Source organism: Schistocerca piceifrons, chromosome 5 (assembly GCF_021461385.2).
Source record: "Schistocerca piceifrons isolate TAMUIC-IGC-003096 chromosome 5, iqSchPice1.1, whole genome shotgun sequence".
Taxonomy (NCBI): domain Eukaryota; kingdom Metazoa; phylum Arthropoda; class Insecta; order Orthoptera; family Acrididae; genus Schistocerca; species Schistocerca piceifrons.
The window spans coordinates 474,763,564-474,783,149 of NC_060142.1; the positions used below are offsets into that span (position 1 = coordinate 474,763,564).

General features: G+C 40.6%; 1 protein-coding gene across 1 annotated transcript in view; it reads left to right on the forward strand.

Annotated features, from left to right (window-relative positions):
- The window catches only part of LOC124799087 (dynein intermediate chain 2, ciliary), a 260,121-nt gene that overhangs the window by 75,619 nt on the left and 164,916 nt on the right, over positions 1 to 19,586 (forward strand). The window contains exon 4 of the mRNA XM_047262625.1: positions 227 to 474. Within this exon, the coding sequence (XP_047118581.1) occupies positions 227 to 474 (248 nt within the window). The remainder of the gene's footprint in view (positions 1 to 226; positions 475 to 19,586) is intronic.

Genomic DNA, 19,586 nt, shown 5'->3' on the forward strand with positions numbered 1-19,586 from the left:
ACCATAAGAAAAATGTTTGAGATTGTTTTCATAATAATGATAAGAAACTACAGTAGACCTTGTTTTACAATCACTTCAGAAGGGAATAATTTTCACTTCCATTTGTTCCCTTTTAGATATTCTTATAATCTTCCCTGTTTGGAAAATGAATAAATATGTTGTAATTCTTTCTCAAGTTGCAAGACAAAATAAAACATGTTAACTTTTATGAATGCTTCGGTTTTAGATGATGGAGCAAGTGCACGAACAAGGGAAAAAGAAGCTGGAGAAAGTGGTGAGAAAGGGCCTGAAGGTGAGGAAGCGGGGCAAGAAGGTGAACAAGAAGCAGGAGAAGCAGAACCTGAAGGAGAAGGTGAAGGAGATGACAGGAAGGACAGTGTAGTTGAAGCTCCTGTGCCAATGAAACCCAAGAAGATCACTAACCAGTTTAATTTCTGTGAACGTGCTTCACTGACTTTCAATAATCCATTTCGGGTAAGGATTTTAGCTCCAGCAATGAACTAACTGCCCATTAGTAAGCAGTGGAATTGTATGCTGTTAACGGGAAACAGTCTGTATTACATTGAAGAGCCAAAGAAACTGGTACACCTGCCTAATATCATGTAGAGCCCCCGTGTGTTGCAGCACAACGTGGCATGGACTCAACTAATGTCTGAAGTAGTGCTGAAGGGAATTGACACCATGAATCCTGCAGGACTGTCCATAAACCCACAAGAGTACAAGGTAGGTGGAGAACTCTTCTGAACAGCATGTTGCAAGGCTTCCCAATTATTCTCAATAATGATCATGTCTTATGGGTTTGGTGGTCAGCGGAAGTGTTCAAACTCAGAATAGTGTTCCCGGAGCCACTCTGTAGCAATTCTGGATGTGTGGGGTGTCTCATTGTCCTGCTGGAATTGCCCAAGTCCGTTGGTACGCATGATGGTTGTGAATGGATGCAGGTGATCAGACAGGATGCTTACGAAGGTGTCACCTGTCAGAGTTGTATCTAGACATATCAGGAGGCCGATATCACTCCAACTGCACACACCCCACACCATTACAGAGCCTTCACCAGCTTGAACAGTCCACTGCTGACATGCAGGGTCCATGGATTCATGAGGTTGTCTCCATACCCATACTTGTCCATCTGCTCGATACAATCTGAAACGAGACTCATCCGAACATCATCATGTCGGTGTTGACGGGCCCAAGCAAGGCATAAAGCTTTTGTCTCATGCAGTCATCAAGGATACACAAGTGGACCTTCAGCTCCAAAAGCCCATATTGATGATGTTTCATTGAATGGTTCCCACGCTGACACTTGTTGATAGCTGAGCATTGAAATTTGCAGCAATTTGCAGAATGGTTGCACTTCTGGCACGTTGAATGATTCTCTTCAGTCATTGCTGGTCCCATTTTTGTAGGATCTTTTTTCCAGCCGCAGTGATATCGGAGATTTGATATTTTACTGGATTCCTGATATTCATAGCACACCCATGAAATGGTCATAGAGGAAAGTCTCCACTTCATCGCTACCTTGGAGATGCTGTGTCCCATCGCTCATGCTCTGACTATAATGCCACGTTCAAACTCACTTAAATTTTGATAACCTGTCATTGTGGCAGCAGTAAATGATCTAACAACTGCGCCAGACTCTTGTTGTCTTATATTGGCATTGGTGACTGCAGTGCCATATTCTGCCTGTTTACATGTCTCTGTATTTGAATATCCATTCCTATACCAGATTCTTTGGCACTTCAGTGTATTTGTAGATGTATATTTAAGTATTACAACAGCATTATTACTTAAAACAGTAACTTCAGGTAAAATATGTTATAAATTTTGTACGTCTGTTGATAAGTAACACCTTCTTCAGCTACATTAAGCATGAAATTCAGATGCTTTGAAAGCAGGATAAGGTCATGATCCTGTTCTATGTAAAGTTAGGGTATGGTGCTAATTAAGAATAACTTAGTTTGGAAATCTGACAGTGCATAGACCCATAAATAACATCCTTGACATTATAGTTCAACTTTCAAACATTGCCAAACACTATAGTGGGATCTGCACTAGATAACAGATAATAGTATCTAAAGTGCAAGAGTATGATTTTGAAGGACAACAAACATTATAACAGTTGAGGTATTCAAATTGTACAAGCAAGAACTCTTATACGATAGCTTGTAAATTACATTGTAGCTTTGGTGGAGGGAGAACAGGAACAAATTTGGCAACTTTTCACATACAAATATGTATGTCAGTAATACCATCAGTTATCATAAGTAGGTTGAAGAGAAAGCAATTCTATTATTTCAGGGTGTTCACTGTGATACAGTGTCAAAAAGGAAATTGACAGCACTTGACGTGTACCATGTTTTTCACACATCTTATGAACAGTGCATTCATCTGCTCTGCAATGATTAATAAAAGCATAGTGATAAGACTACTTTCTAAACTCTGTTCATATTTGTAAGTTACAATAACAATAATCACAATTTAACTGAGATGTAAGAGAGGTTATCAAGAGAAAAGCTTTCAAATTGGCCTTGAAAATATGTGGTTTGTTACTATCCACCTTCTGTTTTCTGGAAGATTACTGAAAATGTAGTCTGTAGAGAAATATAGACTACAGTGTGTGGTAGACAAACACTTTGTCTCCTTACACAGATAATTCTATTTGTGACCTTGGCAGGCAATACTTTTTACCTGATGACAATACACAATACAACAATTCAAGCAGTCTCTATGATGTGAATTATGCAAACGAGTAAATTTGAGGTAAGAGTGGTTATATACTGGGGAAAAAATAGGTGCTTCTGTGGATGAAACTGAAGTGAACACTGGCTCTGTTTACAGCCTTATGAAGCTGTCTGTAACAGATACCCTTCCCCCCACCCCTCCTCCTCCACTGCACCTCAAGCATACCACTGGCTACCATTGCTTACCTATCCTTTTTATACAGAATGTCTCCATAACATCTTGCAGCATATTATTTAAGCTGGTAGTAGTAAATAGTAGCAGTAGTTTTATTTGTCCATGCATCACTGTTATTAGGAGACATTGATAATTTAATAGCAAAAAGTGTAAATCATAATTATGTGCAAGTACATACTTACAGGTCTAGTTTGGCAAGGATGGGACATGTAGTTGGTCATAGCCTTATACACTGCTTGACAAGAAAGTGAGGTGTCCAGAAGACAAGGTCAATGTAACTTTGTACACAATGAAATTTTCACTCTGCAGTAGAGTGTGTGCTGGTATGAAACTTCCTGACAGATTAAAACTGTGTGCCGGACCGACACTCAAACTCGGGATTTTTGCCTTTCGTGGGCAAGTGCTCCACCGTCTGAGCTACCCAAGTGCATCTCACAACCTGTCCTCACAGGTTTAATTCTGTCAGTACATCATCTCCTACCTTCCAACTTCACAGAAGCTCTCTTGCAGACATTGCAGAACTAGCACACCTGGAAGAAAGGATATTGTGGAGACATGGCTTAGCCACAGCCTGGGGGATGTTTCCAGAATGAAATTTTCACTCTGCAGCAGAGAGTGTGCTGGTATGAAACTTCCTGGCAGTACTGAAAGGTGGGGAATTAAATTTGTGAGGATGGGTCATTAGTCATGCTTGGGTAGCTCAGTTGGTAGAGTACTTGCCCGCAGAAAGCAAAGGTCCTAAGTTCAGGTCTCAGTCCGACACGCAGTTTTAATCTGACAGGAAGTCTCATAACTTTGTACACATACGCACCATTGATGTATATGTAAATGATAAGATTTGCTACTCTGGGTGACAGGAAGAACAGCCACCAGAGTGCATTAGTGTTGTTGCCAGGCCTGGTAGGTTATATGAGGGGTTGTGAACAGCGTCATATGTTGGATAATCACTGTGAAGGCATGGAGATGAAGCATAATCAGATGATACAGGATTATCAGCATCTGATACAATTTGACAAGACCTCATTGTGGGTCTCCATTTCATCAGTGGGTAGAATTATGTGGTTTCCAAACTCATGGGCATTTTGAAGGTGAAATTGTCCAGTGATGGATACCATGGGAATCTGAGGACAAGCATACTCATCGTCAAGGTTCTAGTCAACTATATCTGACCACCATGAGGAATGATCACCACAATTTGCACCAGTCACATAGTAACCTATTCACATCTGTGCCTGCCATCCAAGATTTAGTAATTGACTTCTTGCAACATTCTATGTCATCCTGCACCGTTGCTCAGAGACTAGCAGCAATCTGACTATGGAATTATCATCCCAGTCCTGCTGCTGTTAATGCCATAACACACACAGTTGCATTTGGAATGGTACTGTGATCAGGAAGCAAGGACTACCTGGTGAATGGTGCCACATTGTATTCAGCAATAAATCGTGGTTCTGCACTACCTCAGACAACTATTGTCAATGAATATTGTAGCACCCTGGGAAGCTATCCCAATCTTCCAGTGTTTTGGAGGGGTACAGCAGTGTTACTCCTGATGTCATGGTTTGGAGAGCAGTTGGGTATGACTTCTGGTCTCGGCTGGTTGTGATTGAGGGAACTCTGACAGCACAATGTAATGTCATGGACATCCTATGAGAATGCATTACCTCTCATGTGACAGCACCATGATACCCATTTTTCAACAGGACAATGTTCATTCACACCTGAATGGTCTGTGTGATGTGAGGATACTCCCACGGCCAGCGAGGTCCTGATATCATTCTCCTATAGACCATATGGGGGACCAACTCAGATGTCAACCCTTTCCCAGTGGCAGAACCCAATTACAACAGTTGTGTGCCAGGAGGGGGGGGGGGGGGGGGGGTGCATTGTCATTCATCATACTTATAAATGTGCTCATTTTTTGACTTGATTTTATAATTCCTGGAATAACCTCATATGCCCTCTGAACCTGTAAAGTTCTTTATGTTTCCTCTTTTCCTTCTGGTTGCCACGCTTTCTTTGTCAGGCAGTAGAGTTGGTCTTTACACCAGTTTTCTCTCCCCATAGACATCATTTTTCTCTCCCCATGTTCAGAACAGTACTGGAAGTACAGGCAATTAGTAAAAAAACCAAAAGGCGTGTCAGTAAACCTATCCATTAAAAATTCAAAACATAAAAGTAAAGTAGCATGGTATGTAATTAACATATAATGATTTAGTGAAAAGAGTGCAAATAACAGAAATATTATTAAGTGAATGGTAACTGAGAACACATACTCATCAAAAACGCCATTCATTTGAAGGACAGTGTATGATGTCAATAGACATTTAAAAACCTCCCTAACCCCAGCCCTCACAGCAATTAGGTCCTTTCTCAGGGAGGATGGAAGTATTGGTTGGAAAGAAGAGAGGGACTGACTTGTTATGAGGATGAGGGGTAACGTAGGTGAAGGGGGAGGCATGACAGAGACTGAGAGGTCAAAGACAGTATATTGGTAAGCACTATGGCAGCTCATTTCAGAGATGATGCAAAGACTGGATGAGAATGAAACACAGAAGTGAGAAGTGAAATAAATAGTGGAATTAAAAGCTGAAGAGTGGTGGTGTGGGGAGGGGGCTAACTAAGTGAGTGATTGGGAGAGCAGAGAATTGAGATAAAGAAATGATGTTGTAACTAAGTGTGTAAAAAATAAAATACATAATAATAAAGGGGGCAATTTCAGAGATGATACAAAGACTTGATGAGAATGAAACACGGAAGTGAGAAGTGAAATAAGTAGTGGAATTAAAAGCTGAAGAGTGATGGTGTGGGGAGGGGGCTAACAGAGTGAGTGATTGGGAGAGCAGAGAATTGAGATAAAGAAATGATGATTAACTAAGTGCGTAAAAAATAAAATACATAATAATAAAGGGGGAAAAATAACACTGTGGGATGTATCAATCTCAGTTTTAAATTCGAAATGGCACACCCGAATCACCCAACAAGAATATCAACAAGGCTAGATGAAAAAAGAATAACAAAAATAATTTATATTATTATATAAAATAATAATGTAGGCAAAAATAGATTGTTACTTGCCATAAAGAAGATACATCAAGTCAACAGGCTTGATTAAAAGACACTCACATGTAGCTTTCAGCCACAGTATTTGTCAATAAAGAGAGAGAGGCATACAAACACACACACACACACACACACACACACACACAACGAAGCACACTTCAAGCACACACACCTGCCAACTGCTATATTTCAGGCCAGAATGCAACATCACGTGGGATGCAAACAGTAATCTGGAGGGGATGGGTAAGGGGAAGGGATAGTAGTGTACGGGTGGGGAGACAGATGCACACTGTCTGGTGGAGTGTTCACGGACTAGACTCCAACAGGCACAGTGTCAGGAGGTTGTGGGACAGGGAGGTGGGGAAAAAAGGAAGAAAAAATGAGAGGAGCAGAGAAAGATGGGTGGATGCATTAGCAGGGGGCTTCAAATAAAAAGGGTAGGAGATGAGAATTGGGAGGAGATAATAGGACATAGGGGGTGGAAACTGCTGGGTGGAGGGTGTGGGGACAGTATGTTATGCTAGTTTGAGGCCAGGATAATTACGGGAGCTGAATATGTGTTATAAGGATAACTTACATCTACGTAGTTCAGAGAAGCTGATGGTGGTGCAGGGAAGGATCCAGATGGCTCGGGTAGTGAAGCAGCCATTAAAAACAAGTGTGTTATGTTCAGCTGCATGTTGTGCCATTGGGTGGTCTACTTTGCTCTTGGCCACAGTTTGGTGGTGGCCATTCATTCTGGTGAACAGCTGGTTGGTAGTCATATCAATATAAAAAGTTGTGCAATGATTGCAGCAGAGCTGGTAAATGACATGGCTGCTTTCACAGGTGGCCTGGCCCCTGATCGCGTAGGCTAAACCTGTGACAGGACAGGATTGGGCAGGTTTTGCACGTGTGCCTTCCACAGGCATATGATCCTTGTGGCTAGGGGTTGGGATTGGGAATGGCGGAGGGATGGACTAGGATGTTGTGGAGGTTGGGTAAGTGTCAGAACACCACTTTAGGAGGGGTGGGAAGTATCTCAGATAGGATGTCCCTCATTTCAGAGCATGATGACAGGTAATCATCATAGGTGTCTTCTTGACATAAGTAGCAATCTATCTTTTTCTATATTGTTGATATTCGTACATGGGGTTTCCATTGTTTGAAATATAATTTTTAACTTATTGACAGAAACCAAAAAACATCAATGATGAGGATCAAAGAAGTTAAAGAAGACCTGAGGGAAATGGAAGTAACAGAGGAGTAAATGGAAGAAAATGAAAAGTTTAGAGCAAAAGTAAAATAATTTAAGGGCTTCCAGGAGAAAAGAAAGAAAAAGAAAGGTAAAACTAGGTGCAGTGTGGACAGAAGAAAGAAGAGAAAAATATAGGGACAAAATGAAAAATTACTGGAAAGAAAGAAAGGAGAAAAAGAACATTAAGTTATTTCTTGTGGTCCTTAGTAGGCCAAACCAGTAAAAAAGAAAATGAAGCAGGGAGCAGGGCTGATTATATGTTAAGTCAAGGAGGGTGATGAGATGTTATACAGCAACTCCCCACAGCCCCACCCCCAGAGTTCAGGGAAACTGGTACTTGCTGGAACAAAAGAGGCTGTGTGATGTAGCAGGCAATCAGGTCTCTTGAGTTATGTTACAGAGTATTTTCTGCAGTTGTGTACTGGATGTCTCCAAGATGAATAGTACATTTCTGTCCCTTCATGTGCTCAGCCAGTTTGGTGGTGGTCATACTTATATAAAACACAGTCAGTGGATTTAAAATGGTAAACAACTTGCATGGTTTCACATGTTTTTCTGTGTGCTATGTTGTGGGATTTACCAGTGGTGAAGATGGAGAAAGTAGTAAATGGTGGGTTTTACAACATGGACATTTGTAGAGATAGAAACCTGGGGCTTGGGATAATGGTGTGGGAATGCCATATGGTTCAGTAAGCTTGTTAAAGAGGTTAGGACGATGACGGAATGGTATGGTGGTTGGTGTGTGGAGGAGGAAGGTATCTCACTACAGGGCTTGAGCGGAGAAAGTCATAGTCTTGGTAGAGTACAGTATTGAGGCAATCGGAACTTTAGTGGGAAGGGAGGCAGAATTTGTAATTTGAGGAGTTGGAGGTGTATTATTTGTAGAGTGAGAGGAGGACACTGCTCAAGAGATTTATTAGTGAATAAGATGTGTGGGATAGTTGGCTTGTATGCGGGAGGAGGCCAGACAGGGAGATCATTGGTCTCATCGGATTAGGGGAGGATGGGGAAGGAAGTCAGCCGTGCCTTTTTAAAGGAACTATCCCGGCATTTGCCTGTAGTGATTTAGGGAACTCACGGAAAACCTAAATCAGGATGGCCAGACGCGGGATTGAACCTTCGTCCTCCCGAATGCAAGTCCAGTGTGCTAGCCACTGTGCCGCCTCACTCAGTGTGTGTGGTGTGTGTGGGATAGTTGCAGGAAGGAAAAGTGTTGGGGAGATTGTTGGTATACAGTGTAGTGATTCTTCTGGAAAACCTGGAATTCTCAAGAAATTACATTTTACCTGGAAAAATCAGGAAAATCTCAGGATATTTCAGGAATTTTGTAGAATCTCAAGGAATTCTGTGTTTTTAACTTAATGTTGGAATTTAATTGTATGGAGCCTTATAAATTTGAAAATACTTAATATTTCAAAGTGTGTTAAGTATTTGAATATTAGTCCATGTAAATTACTGATTTTTAAAAACTGCACTTAAACTACAACCGAGAATAAAGAAAAGTAGTTGCTGTGAGACGCTCAACTACCTCTCCCTCCCATTCACTATCAGTTTCTCGGGAGCTTCTTATGACATTGTCTTCTTCCCCATACGCAGAATTATCAGGTCTTATTTGTTGTCCAAGTTTGAGTAGCCCCTTGATGCAAGTGTTGAGGGTTTTGTGAACAGCACAAATACATTTAGCCATGGAGAGGAGTGATTATGTGAAAGGGATGGCAGCTGTAAAGTGCAGATGTTACTGTTCATTGGTAGATCTTATATGGGCTGAGGTTTGGATGTGGAATTTGATGCGATGGAGGTCAACATCAAGGGAGATGGCTTTGGTTTTGGAAAAGAGGCAGGTGAATCTGAGTTGGGAGGCAAGTCATTGCGGGATGTGAGCAGTTCTCTTTTATCGTGTGTCCAGACGACAAATATGTCATCAATAAACCTGTGCCAAGTCAGAGGGTTCAGCTTCTTAGTCTTTAGGAATGTCTTTTCCTTGTTGCCCATGAAAAGGTTAGCATGTCACAGGGACATTGTAATTCCCATAATAATCTCTGGGATGGTTTTGTAGATCTGCACTTCAAACTGAAGTAGACAGGTAAGGATGAAATTGACTAGGCTGATAATAAACAAGATTTTAGAGAGACTTTCAGGTTCCAAGAATGGTTGGTGTCTTTTATGTAGGATGGCAGGCTCTGTTTTATGAGCTGGAGGTGTTAGTCTATGAGAGATGAGAGGCATTTGATGGTTGCTTTGGAGCCAGCTACAGTATGACAGGTGGGGTAGTTGTTTTTGTATATTTTGGGAACCATGGAGAAGGTGTGGATTCATGGAAGAGGAAGAGTCAATTGCCTCTGTTGATGCAGTTGTGAGGGAAGTTGAGTTTTAAAGATTTTCTGAAGCTCAGCCTCACTGGAAGGTACAGGGTCACAAGGAACAGTTCGGTATGTTGAGGTGTCCAATAGCTGATTGTTGCTGTTCTGCCACATACTTCTCATTGTCGAGTACCACGGTAGTGGAGCCTTTGCTCATGGCGAGGAGGGTGAAAGGGTGCTCTGCCTTCAAGTGACAATTTGATTAAGGTTTAGTGTATCAGTGGTATTGTTCAAGAAGAATTGGAAGACAATGCAGGAAGTGATAAATTCTGGGAATACTGGGAGAATGCAGGACAAGGGTAGCATGACTGTCATGTGCCTCTCCGACGGTGCCATTTCAGTCCTGCTCACACCACATCCCTGTCACACCAGTGCCGGCATCTCTGCCATACCACTTCTGTGTGGATTGGGCCATACAGTCATAGAGAATGCCATTTACAAATTTACTCACAAAATTTTGCAAGAATTAAATGACAAAATAGCATCTTCTGGTATTTTCTGTAACCTATCTAAAGTATCGGACTGTGTGATCACAATATTTTTCTAAATAAACTGATGTTTTATGACATTGGTGGTACAGCCAAGTAATGGATAATGCCATATCTAACCAAAAGAATAAAGGAAAATCCAAGATGGAATGTAACAGTATTTTGAAAAGGAATTTTGCTAGTCACCATATAGCAGAGGTGCTGAGTTGCAGATAGGCACAACAAAAAGACTGTTAAAAATAAGCTTTTGCCCAGCAAGGCTGTCTCTGGCAACTGGAGCCACACAGTTCCAGAGACTGCAGTCATGTGTGTTGAGTTGCATTTGTGTGTGTGTGTGTGTGTGTGTGTGTGTGTGTGTGTGTGTGTGGTTTGCTTGCTGGCCAAAAGCTTATTTTTGACATTATTTTTGTTGTACCTATCTGCGACTCAGCACCTCCGCTACGTGGTGAGTAGCAACTTTCCTTTTCATAATATTGTCAAAAGAATAAAGAAAATTGTATATAAGGATACAACCAATGCAAGCAGGGGAGATTACTCTGTGTGGAAAGAAATCACTTATGTGGTTCCACAAGACTAAATCTTATATCCACTGTTGTTTCATGCATGTGTAAATAAGCATCTGTATATTATACAACAAGCAAAATTAGTTCTTTTTTTGTCACACTGATATCATTATCAGTTGAAACACATACATGGCAACAGAAGAAATGGTAAATAATGCTCTTAAACTTCTTATTGAGTGATTTTCTGCAAATTGTTTGCACTCTCAGTTTCAAAAAGACATGACATATTCAGTTCTGCCCTTCTATGGGGATTATTGGTAGTTGAGAGTTTCATTGTTAGACATGTGATGAAGAATCTTAGGGATATGACTGCCAAGGACAGGAATAAAACCAAGTGCACTCTTTGTGGATACCAGGGGGGAGTCACCTCAGATGTAGAATGGGTCCTTCTTGATACCACGAAGTACACAGGGTGCAGCCAATTGCAGGTGGTGGCTGATGTCAGTGCTAATGATGTGTGTTGCTTTTGACTGGAAGAGGTGGCCTCTTGGTTCCAGTTGCTATCTGAAGTGGTAAAGATAGCCAGTCTTGGTTGCATGATGAAGGCAGGTTTCTGATGAAGGTAGGTTTCTGCCAGGGGTGGTTTAAGGCACAATGACACAAGCCATAGCTTTGTGCACCAAGCTGAGAGAGATGTCAGATGCAGCACAATTGTAAGATATCTGTACTGGATATATGACAATTAATAGTGACTACTCTGGGTGCCAAGCTGAGAAAGGAACCAGGGGCACCTAAGTGCAAGATTCACATACGGTACATTTCACAATTAGTAGTGAAAACTGACATGGACAAAAGGGTACGAGGGGAAAGGAGGGAGGGGAGGGTTCCAAATGATGAGTCACTTGTGGGACAGAATGTTCTTGAACTGGTCCTGGGTTCTGCTTAATAGGTCATGTGTCTATTACACACAGTGCCCATTACACACAGAAGGCGTCTGTATGGATAGCAGGGGATGTATGGAGTGGTCTGTGCAGTTTTTTTAGGTTCATCTATGTCTACACCTGCTTCTGCTGTAAGGTGTATGGCAGGGGGTACCATGTACCTCAACTAGTCATTTCCTTTCCTAATCCACTTACAAATGGAGCTTTGGAAAAATAACTGTTTGTATGCCTCTGTATGAGCCCTAATTTCTCGTATCTTGTTTTTGCAGTCCTTACGCGAAATGTACATTGGTTGCAGTAGAATAATTCTGCAGTTGGCTGAAAATGCCTGTTCTCTAAATTTTCTCAATAGCCTTTTGCCAAAAGAATGTTGTCTTCTCTCCAGGGATTCACAAAGCATCTCTATAATGCTCATGTGTTGATTGAACCTACTGGTAACAAATATAACAGCTCATGTTTGAATTGCTTTGATTTATTCCTTTAATCGGACCTGGTGGTGATTCGTAACACTTGTGTGATACTCAAGAATGGGTCGCATAAGTGTTTTCTATGCAGTTTCCTTTGTAGATGAATTACACTTTCCTAAAACTCTCCAAATAAAATGAAGTCATCTATTCAGCTTCTGTACTACCATCCTTATGTGCTTGCTCTATTTAATATTGCTTTGCAATGTTAAGCTTAGATATTTAATTGACATGACTGTGTCAAGCAGCTCACCACTAATACTGTTAGGTTAAATAAAGGGTCTCAAGAAAGTATAAACAGGGCTTCAGTCTCCAAAGGTGCAGGTCAGACACAGAACAAGGGTAGACTTAGGAATCATTGGCAATATAGTTGTAAATTGTCATAGCTATATTGAAAAAGAGCTGGACCTCAAATCACTAATAAAAGCTTAGATTGTTATAGCAAGGGGAAACTATGGCCGTAATTTTTCCCAAGGGCATACAGCTTTACTGTATGGTTAAATGATGATGGCGTCCTCTTGGGGACCAAGCGAGGTGGCGCAATGGTTAGCACACTGGACTCGCATTCGGGAGGATGACGGTTCAATCCCGTCTCCGGCCATCCTGATTTAGGTTTTCTGTGATTTCCCTAAATCGTTTCAGGTGAATGCCGGGATGGTTCCTTTGAAAGGGCACGGCCGATTTCCTTCCCAATCCTTCCCTAACCCGAGCTTGCGCTCCGTCTCTAATGAACTCGTTGTCGACGGGACGTTAAACACTAACCACCACCACCACCGTCCTCATGGGTAAAATATTCCGGAGGTAAAATAGTCCCCCATTCGGATCACCGGGCGGGGACTGCTCAAGAGGATGTCATTATCAGGAGAAAGAAAACAGGCATTCTACAGATCGGAGCGTGGAATGTCAGATCCCTTAATTGGGCAGGTAGGTTAGAAAATTTAAAAAGGGAAATGGATAGGTTAAAGTTAGACATAGTGGGAATTAGTAAAGTTCGGTGGCAGGAGGAACAACATGTTTGGTCAGGCGAATACAGGGTTATAAATACAAAATCAAATAGGGGTAATGCAGGAGTAGGCTTAATAATGAATAAAAAAAATAGGAGTGCGGGTAAGCTACTATAAACAGCATAGTGAACGCATTATTGTGGCCAAGATAGACACGAAGCCCACGCCTACTACAGTAGTACAAGTTTATATGCCAACTAGCTCTGCAGATGACAAAGAAATTGAAGACATGTATGAGGAAATAAAAGAAATTGTTCAGATAGTGAAGGGAGACGAAAATTTAATAGTCATGGGTAAATGGAATTTGGTAGTAGGAAAGGGGAGAGAAGGAAACGTAGTAGGTGAATATGGATTGGGGGTAAGAAATGAAAGAGGAAGCCACCTGGTAGAATTTTGCACAGAGCATAACTTAATCATAGCTAACACTTGGCTCAAGAATCATAAAAGAAGGTTGTATACATGGAAGAATCCTGGAGATACTGACAGTTTTCAGATAGATTATATAATGGTAAGACAGAGATTTAGGAACCAGGTTTTAAATTGTAAGACATTTCCAGGGGCAGATGTGGACTCTGACCACAATCTATTGGTTGTGAACTGTACATTAAAACTGGAGAAACTGCAAAAAGGTGGGAATTTAAGGAGATGGGACCTGGATAAATTGACTGAATCAGAGGTTGTACAGAGTTTCAGGGAGAGCATAAGGGAACAATTGACAGGAATGGGGGAAAGAAATACAGTAGAAGAAGAATGGGTAGCTTTGAGGGATGAAATAGTGAAGGCAGCAGAGGATCAAGTAGGTAAAAAGGCTACTAGAAATCCTTGGGTAACAGAAGAAATATTGAATTTAATTGATGAAAGGAGAAAATATAAAAATGCAGTAAATGAAGCAGGCAAAAAGGAATACAAATGTCCCAAAAATGAGATCGACAGGAAGTGCAAAATGGCTAAGCAGGGATGGCTAGAGGACAAATGTAATGATGTAGAGGCTTATCTCACTAGGGGTAAGATAGATACTGCCCACAGGAAAATTAAAGAGACCTTTGGAGAAAAGAGAACCACTTGTATGAATATCAAGAGCTCAGATGGAAACCCAGTTCTAAGCAAAGAAGGCAAAGCAGAAAGGTGGAAGGAGTATATAGAGGGTCTATACAAGGGTGATGTACTTGGGGACAATATTATACAAATGGAAGAGGATGTAGATGAAGATGAAATGGGAGATATGATACTGCGTGAAGAGTTTGACAGAGCACTGAAAGACCTGAGTCAAAACGAGGCCCCAGGAGTAGACAACATTCCATTAGAACTACTGGCGGCCTTGGGAGAGCCAGTCCTGACAAAACTCTACCATCTGGTGAGCAAGATGTATGAGACAGGTGAAATTCCCTCAGACTTCAAGAAGAATATAATAATTCCAATCCCAAAGAAAGCAGGTGTTGACAGATGTGAAAATTACCGAACTATCAGTCTAATAAGTCACGGCTGCAAAATACTAACGCGAATTCTTTACAGACGAATGGAAAAACTAGTAGGAGCCGACCTCGGGGAAGATCAGTTTGGATTCCGTAGAAATATTGGAACACGTGAGGCAATACTGACCCTAAAACTTATCTTAGATGCTAGATTAAGGAAAGGCAAACCTACATTTCTAGCATTTGTAGACTTAGAGAAAGCTTTTGACAATGTTGACTGGAATACTCTCTTTCAAATTCTGAAAGTGGCAGGGGTAAAATACAGGGAGCGAAAGGCTATTTACAATTTGTACAGAAACCAGATGGCAGTTATAAGAGTCGAGGGACATGAAAGGGAAGCAGTGGTTGGGAAGAGAGTGAGACAGGGTTGTAGCCTCTCCCCGATGTTATTTAATCTGTATACTGAGCAAGCAGTGAAGGAAACAAAAGAAAAATTCGGAGTAGGTATTAAAATCAATGGAGAAGGAATAAAAACTTTGAGGTTCGCCAATGACATTGTAATTCTGTCAGAGACAGCAAAGGACTTGGAAGAGCAGTTGAGCGGAATGGACAGTGTCTTGAAAGGAGAATATAAGACGAACATTAACAAAAGCAAAACGAGGATAATGGAATGTAGTCGAATTAAATCGGGTGATGCTGAGGGAATTATATTAGGAAATGAGACACTTAAAGTAGTAAAGGAGTTTTGCTATTTGGGGAGTAAAATAACTGATGATGGTTGAAGTAGAGAGGATATAAAATGTAGACCGGCAATGGAAAGGAAAGCGTTTCTGAAGAAGAGAAATTTGTTAACATCGAGTATAGATTTAAGTGTCAGGAAGTCATTTCTGAAAGTATTTGTATGGAGTGTAGCCATGTATGGAAGTGAAACATTGACGACAAATAGTTTAGACAAGAAGAGAATAGAAGCTTTTGAAATGTGGTGCTACAGAAGAATGCTGAAGATTAGATGGGTAGATCACATAACTAATGAGGAGGTATTGAATAGGATTGGCGAGAAGAGAAGTTTGTGGCACAACTTGACTAGAAGAAGGGATCGGTTAGTAGGACATTTTCTGAGGCATCAAGGGATCACCAATTTAGTATTGGAGGGCAGCGTGGAAGATAGAAACCGTAGAGGGAGACCAAGAGATGAATGCACTAATCAGATTCAGAAGGATGTAGGTTGCAGTAGGTACTAGGAGATGAAGCAGCTTGCATAGGATAGAGTAGCATGGAGAGCTGCATCAAACCAGTCTCAGGACTGAAGACCACAACAACAACAGGTTGTTATAGGTACTGAAAGCTGTACAAAGCCAGAGATAAGTTCAGCCAAACTTTTTACCAACAACCTAATGGTCTTCACAAAAGATACATTAAATACAGTTGGTGGTGACATGTTTGTTGCTGTTATAAGTAGTTTATCTTGTAGTGAAATTGCAAGTAGTTAGTTCATGGGAGTTAGTATGGGTGAGGTTATACTTCACAACCAGAATAAATTAATAATTTGTTCACTTTAGAAATGCCCCCCCCCTCCCCCCCCCTCCCAAGCTTCAAAGAAAACTTGAGTTTCACCATCAAACATCATATGAAATTGTTCTAAATGCTTTCTCCAAAACTTATTGTAAGCAGTTAGTTTAGGAAGCCACTCAAAGCGTAAATGGTTGTGGTAACATACTTGACCTCTTAGCAACAAATTATCATGAGCAGATAGTGAGAATCTTGATGGAAACAGGGTTTGGTGACTACAAGGTTATTGTAGTGAGACTAAATACCATAACATCCAAAAACACCAAACAAACTAAGTATGTATGTGTAGGCCAGATGTGGCCTGAATTCCAAAATTCCTTTTTCAAGGAAGAGAAAGAAAATATTACAGAATTTTAATGTAGAACAGCTGCCAACATGAGTAACTTGATGTAGAGAAGAAACTTAAATCAGCTAATAAAGGCAAGTCCTCCAGTCCAGGCTTCTTTCAGAGCATGATAATCAACAATCATGTAAAAACACTCACTCAACAAAGGGACTGGAAAGCTGCACTAGTTTTACAAGTTCACAAGAAAGGAAATAGAAATAATCTGCTAAATTGCAGACTCATATCACTGACATAATGTACTCTGTTTGAACATTATGAATTACCTCAAAGAAAATGATCTGTTGACATATAGTCATCACTGATTCAGAAAATATCATTCATATGAAGTAATAATTGCCATCAACAGGGGATTTCAAATTGACACCATATTTCTAAATTCCTAAAAGGCTTTTGACACAGTCCCTCACAAGTAACTTATAATCAAATTACATGCCTGTGAAATACCGTCTCAGTTGTACAACTGGATTTTTGATTTTTTGTCCATAGAAGATCATGGAAAATCTCTGATTAAAACAGAAGTAATATTTGGCATTTTCCATGGAGGTGTTATTGGCCCTCTGATGTTCCTAATCTATGTAAATGATTTACGAGACAATCTGAGCAGCCATCTTAGATTGTTTGCTGATGATGCTGTTGTTTACTGTCCAGTAAAGTCATCAGAAGATTAAAACAAATTTGAAAATGATTTAGATAACATAACATATCTGTATGTTCCCCCCTCCCCCCTCCCAGCCCTCCCCCTCCCTCTGCTATGAACCATGGACACTGCTGTCGGTGGGGTGGCCTGTGTGCCTCAGCAATACAAATAGCCATACCATAGGTGCAACCACAATGGAGGGGTATCTGTTGAGAGGCCATACAAACATGTGGTTCCTGGAGAGTGGCAGCAGCCTTTTCAGTAGTTGCAGGGGCAACTGTCTGGATGACTGACTGGTCTGGCCTTGTAACACCAACCAAAACAGCCTTGCTGTGCTGGTATTGCGAACAGCTGAAAGCAAGGGGGAATTATAGCCATAATATTTCCTGAGGGCATGCAACTCTACTGTATGGCTAAAATATGGTGGCGTCCTCTTAGGTAAAATACTCCAGAGGTAAAATAGTCTCCCATTTGGATTTCCAGGCATGGACTACTTAGGAGGAGTTCATCAAGGAGAAACAAAACTGGCATTCTATGGATTGGAGTGTGGAATATTAGATCCCTTAATGAGTCAGGTAGGTTAGAAAATTTAAAAAGGGAAATGGACAGATTGAAGTTAAATTCAGTGGGAATTAGTAAAGTTCGGTGACAGGAGGAAAACAGTTTTTGGTCAGGTGAATACAGGGTTATAAATACAAAACCAAGTAAGAGTAATGCAGTAGTGGGTTTAATAATGAATAAGAAAATAGAAATGCATGTAAGCTACAATGAACAGCATAGCGAATGCATTATCATAGCCAAGACAGACACAAAGCCCGCACCTACCACTGTAGTACAAGTTTATATTCCAACTAGCTCTGCAGATGATGAAGAACTTGATGAAATGTGTGGTCAGATAAAGGAAATTATTCAGATAGTTAAGGGAAATGAAAATTTAATTGTGATGGTGGACTGGAATTCAGTAGTAGGAAAAGGAAGAGAAGCGACAATAGTAGGTGAATATGGACTGGGGGAAAGGAATGATAGAGGTTGCTGCCATGTAAAATGTTGCACAGTGTCTAATTTAATCATTACTAATACCTGGTTTAAGAATCATGAAAGAAGATTGTATATTAGGAAGCGACCTGGAGACACCAGAAGATTTCAGATTGATTATATAACGATAAGAGAGAGCTTTTGAACCAGATTTTAAATTGTAATATATTTCTAGGGGCAGATGTGGACAATGACCACAATTTATTGGTATTGAACTGTAGATTAAAACTAAAGAAATTGCAAAAAGTTGTGAAATTAAGAACACGGAAACAGAGCTTGTTGAGAGTTTCAGAGGGAGTATTAGGCAATGTTGACTAGAACGGGGGAAAGTTGGTTGGTTGATTTTGGGGGAGGGGACCAAATAATGTTATTGTTCCCATTGGATTAGGGAAAGATGGGAAAGGAAGTTGACCATGCCCTTTCAAAGGAACCATATTGTCATTTGCCTGAAGCGATTTACAGAAATCACGTAAAATCTAAATCAGGATGGCCGAGCAGGTTTGAACCATCATCCTCCTGAATGTGAGTCCAGTGTGCTAACCACTGTGCCGTCTCACTCGGTAACAAGGGAAAGGAATACAGTAAAAGATGAATAGGTAGCTTTAAGAGGTGAAACAGTGAAAGCAGCAGAAGATCAAACAGTTAAGAAGACAAGGCCTAGTAGAAACCCTTGAATAATACAGGAGATATTTAATTTAATTGACGAAAGGAGAAAATTTGAAAATGCTGCAAATGAAGCAAGTGGAAGGGAATGCAAACGCCCAAAAATTGAAACTGACAGAAAGTGCAAAATGACTGAGCAGTAATGACTTGAGGGCAAATGTAAGGATTTAGAAATGCATGTCACTAGGAAGAAACATAGCTATTACCTACAGCAAAATTGAAGATGCCTTTGGAGTAAAGAGAAATTGCTGTATGAATATCAAGAACTCAGATGGAAAACCAGTTCTAAGCAAAGAAGGGAAGCTGAAAGGTGGAAGGAGTATATAGACTATGGACAAGAGAGATGATTTTATATAAATGGAAGAGGACATGGATGAAAATGAGATGGGAGATATGATACTGGCGAGAAAAATTTGACAGAGCACTAAAAGACCAAAGTCGAAACAAAGAAGCTCCAGTATTAGTTGACATCGTGTCTGAAGTACCGATAGCCTTGGGAGAGCAAGCCACGATAGAACTCTTCTATCTGGTGTGCAAGATGTATGAGACAGGCAAAATATTATCAGACTTCAAGAAGAATGTGATAATTACAATTCCGAAGAAAGCAGGTGCTGACAGGTGGAAATATTACTGAACTATCAGTTTAATAAGTCATAGTTGCAAAATACTAACACTTATTCTTTACAGAAGAATAGAAAGACTGGTAGAAGCTGACTGGGGGAAGATCAGTCTGGATTCCAGAGAAATGTAAGAACACATGAGACAATATTGACACTACAATTTATCTTAGAAGATAGTTCAAAGAAAAGGAAATCTACATTTATAGCATTTGTGCACTTGTGGAACAACTTGTACATAAACCAGATGACAGTTATCAGAGTTGAGGGGCACAAAAGGGAAGCAGCAATTGAGAAAGGAATGAGACAGGGTTGTAGCCTATCCCCAATG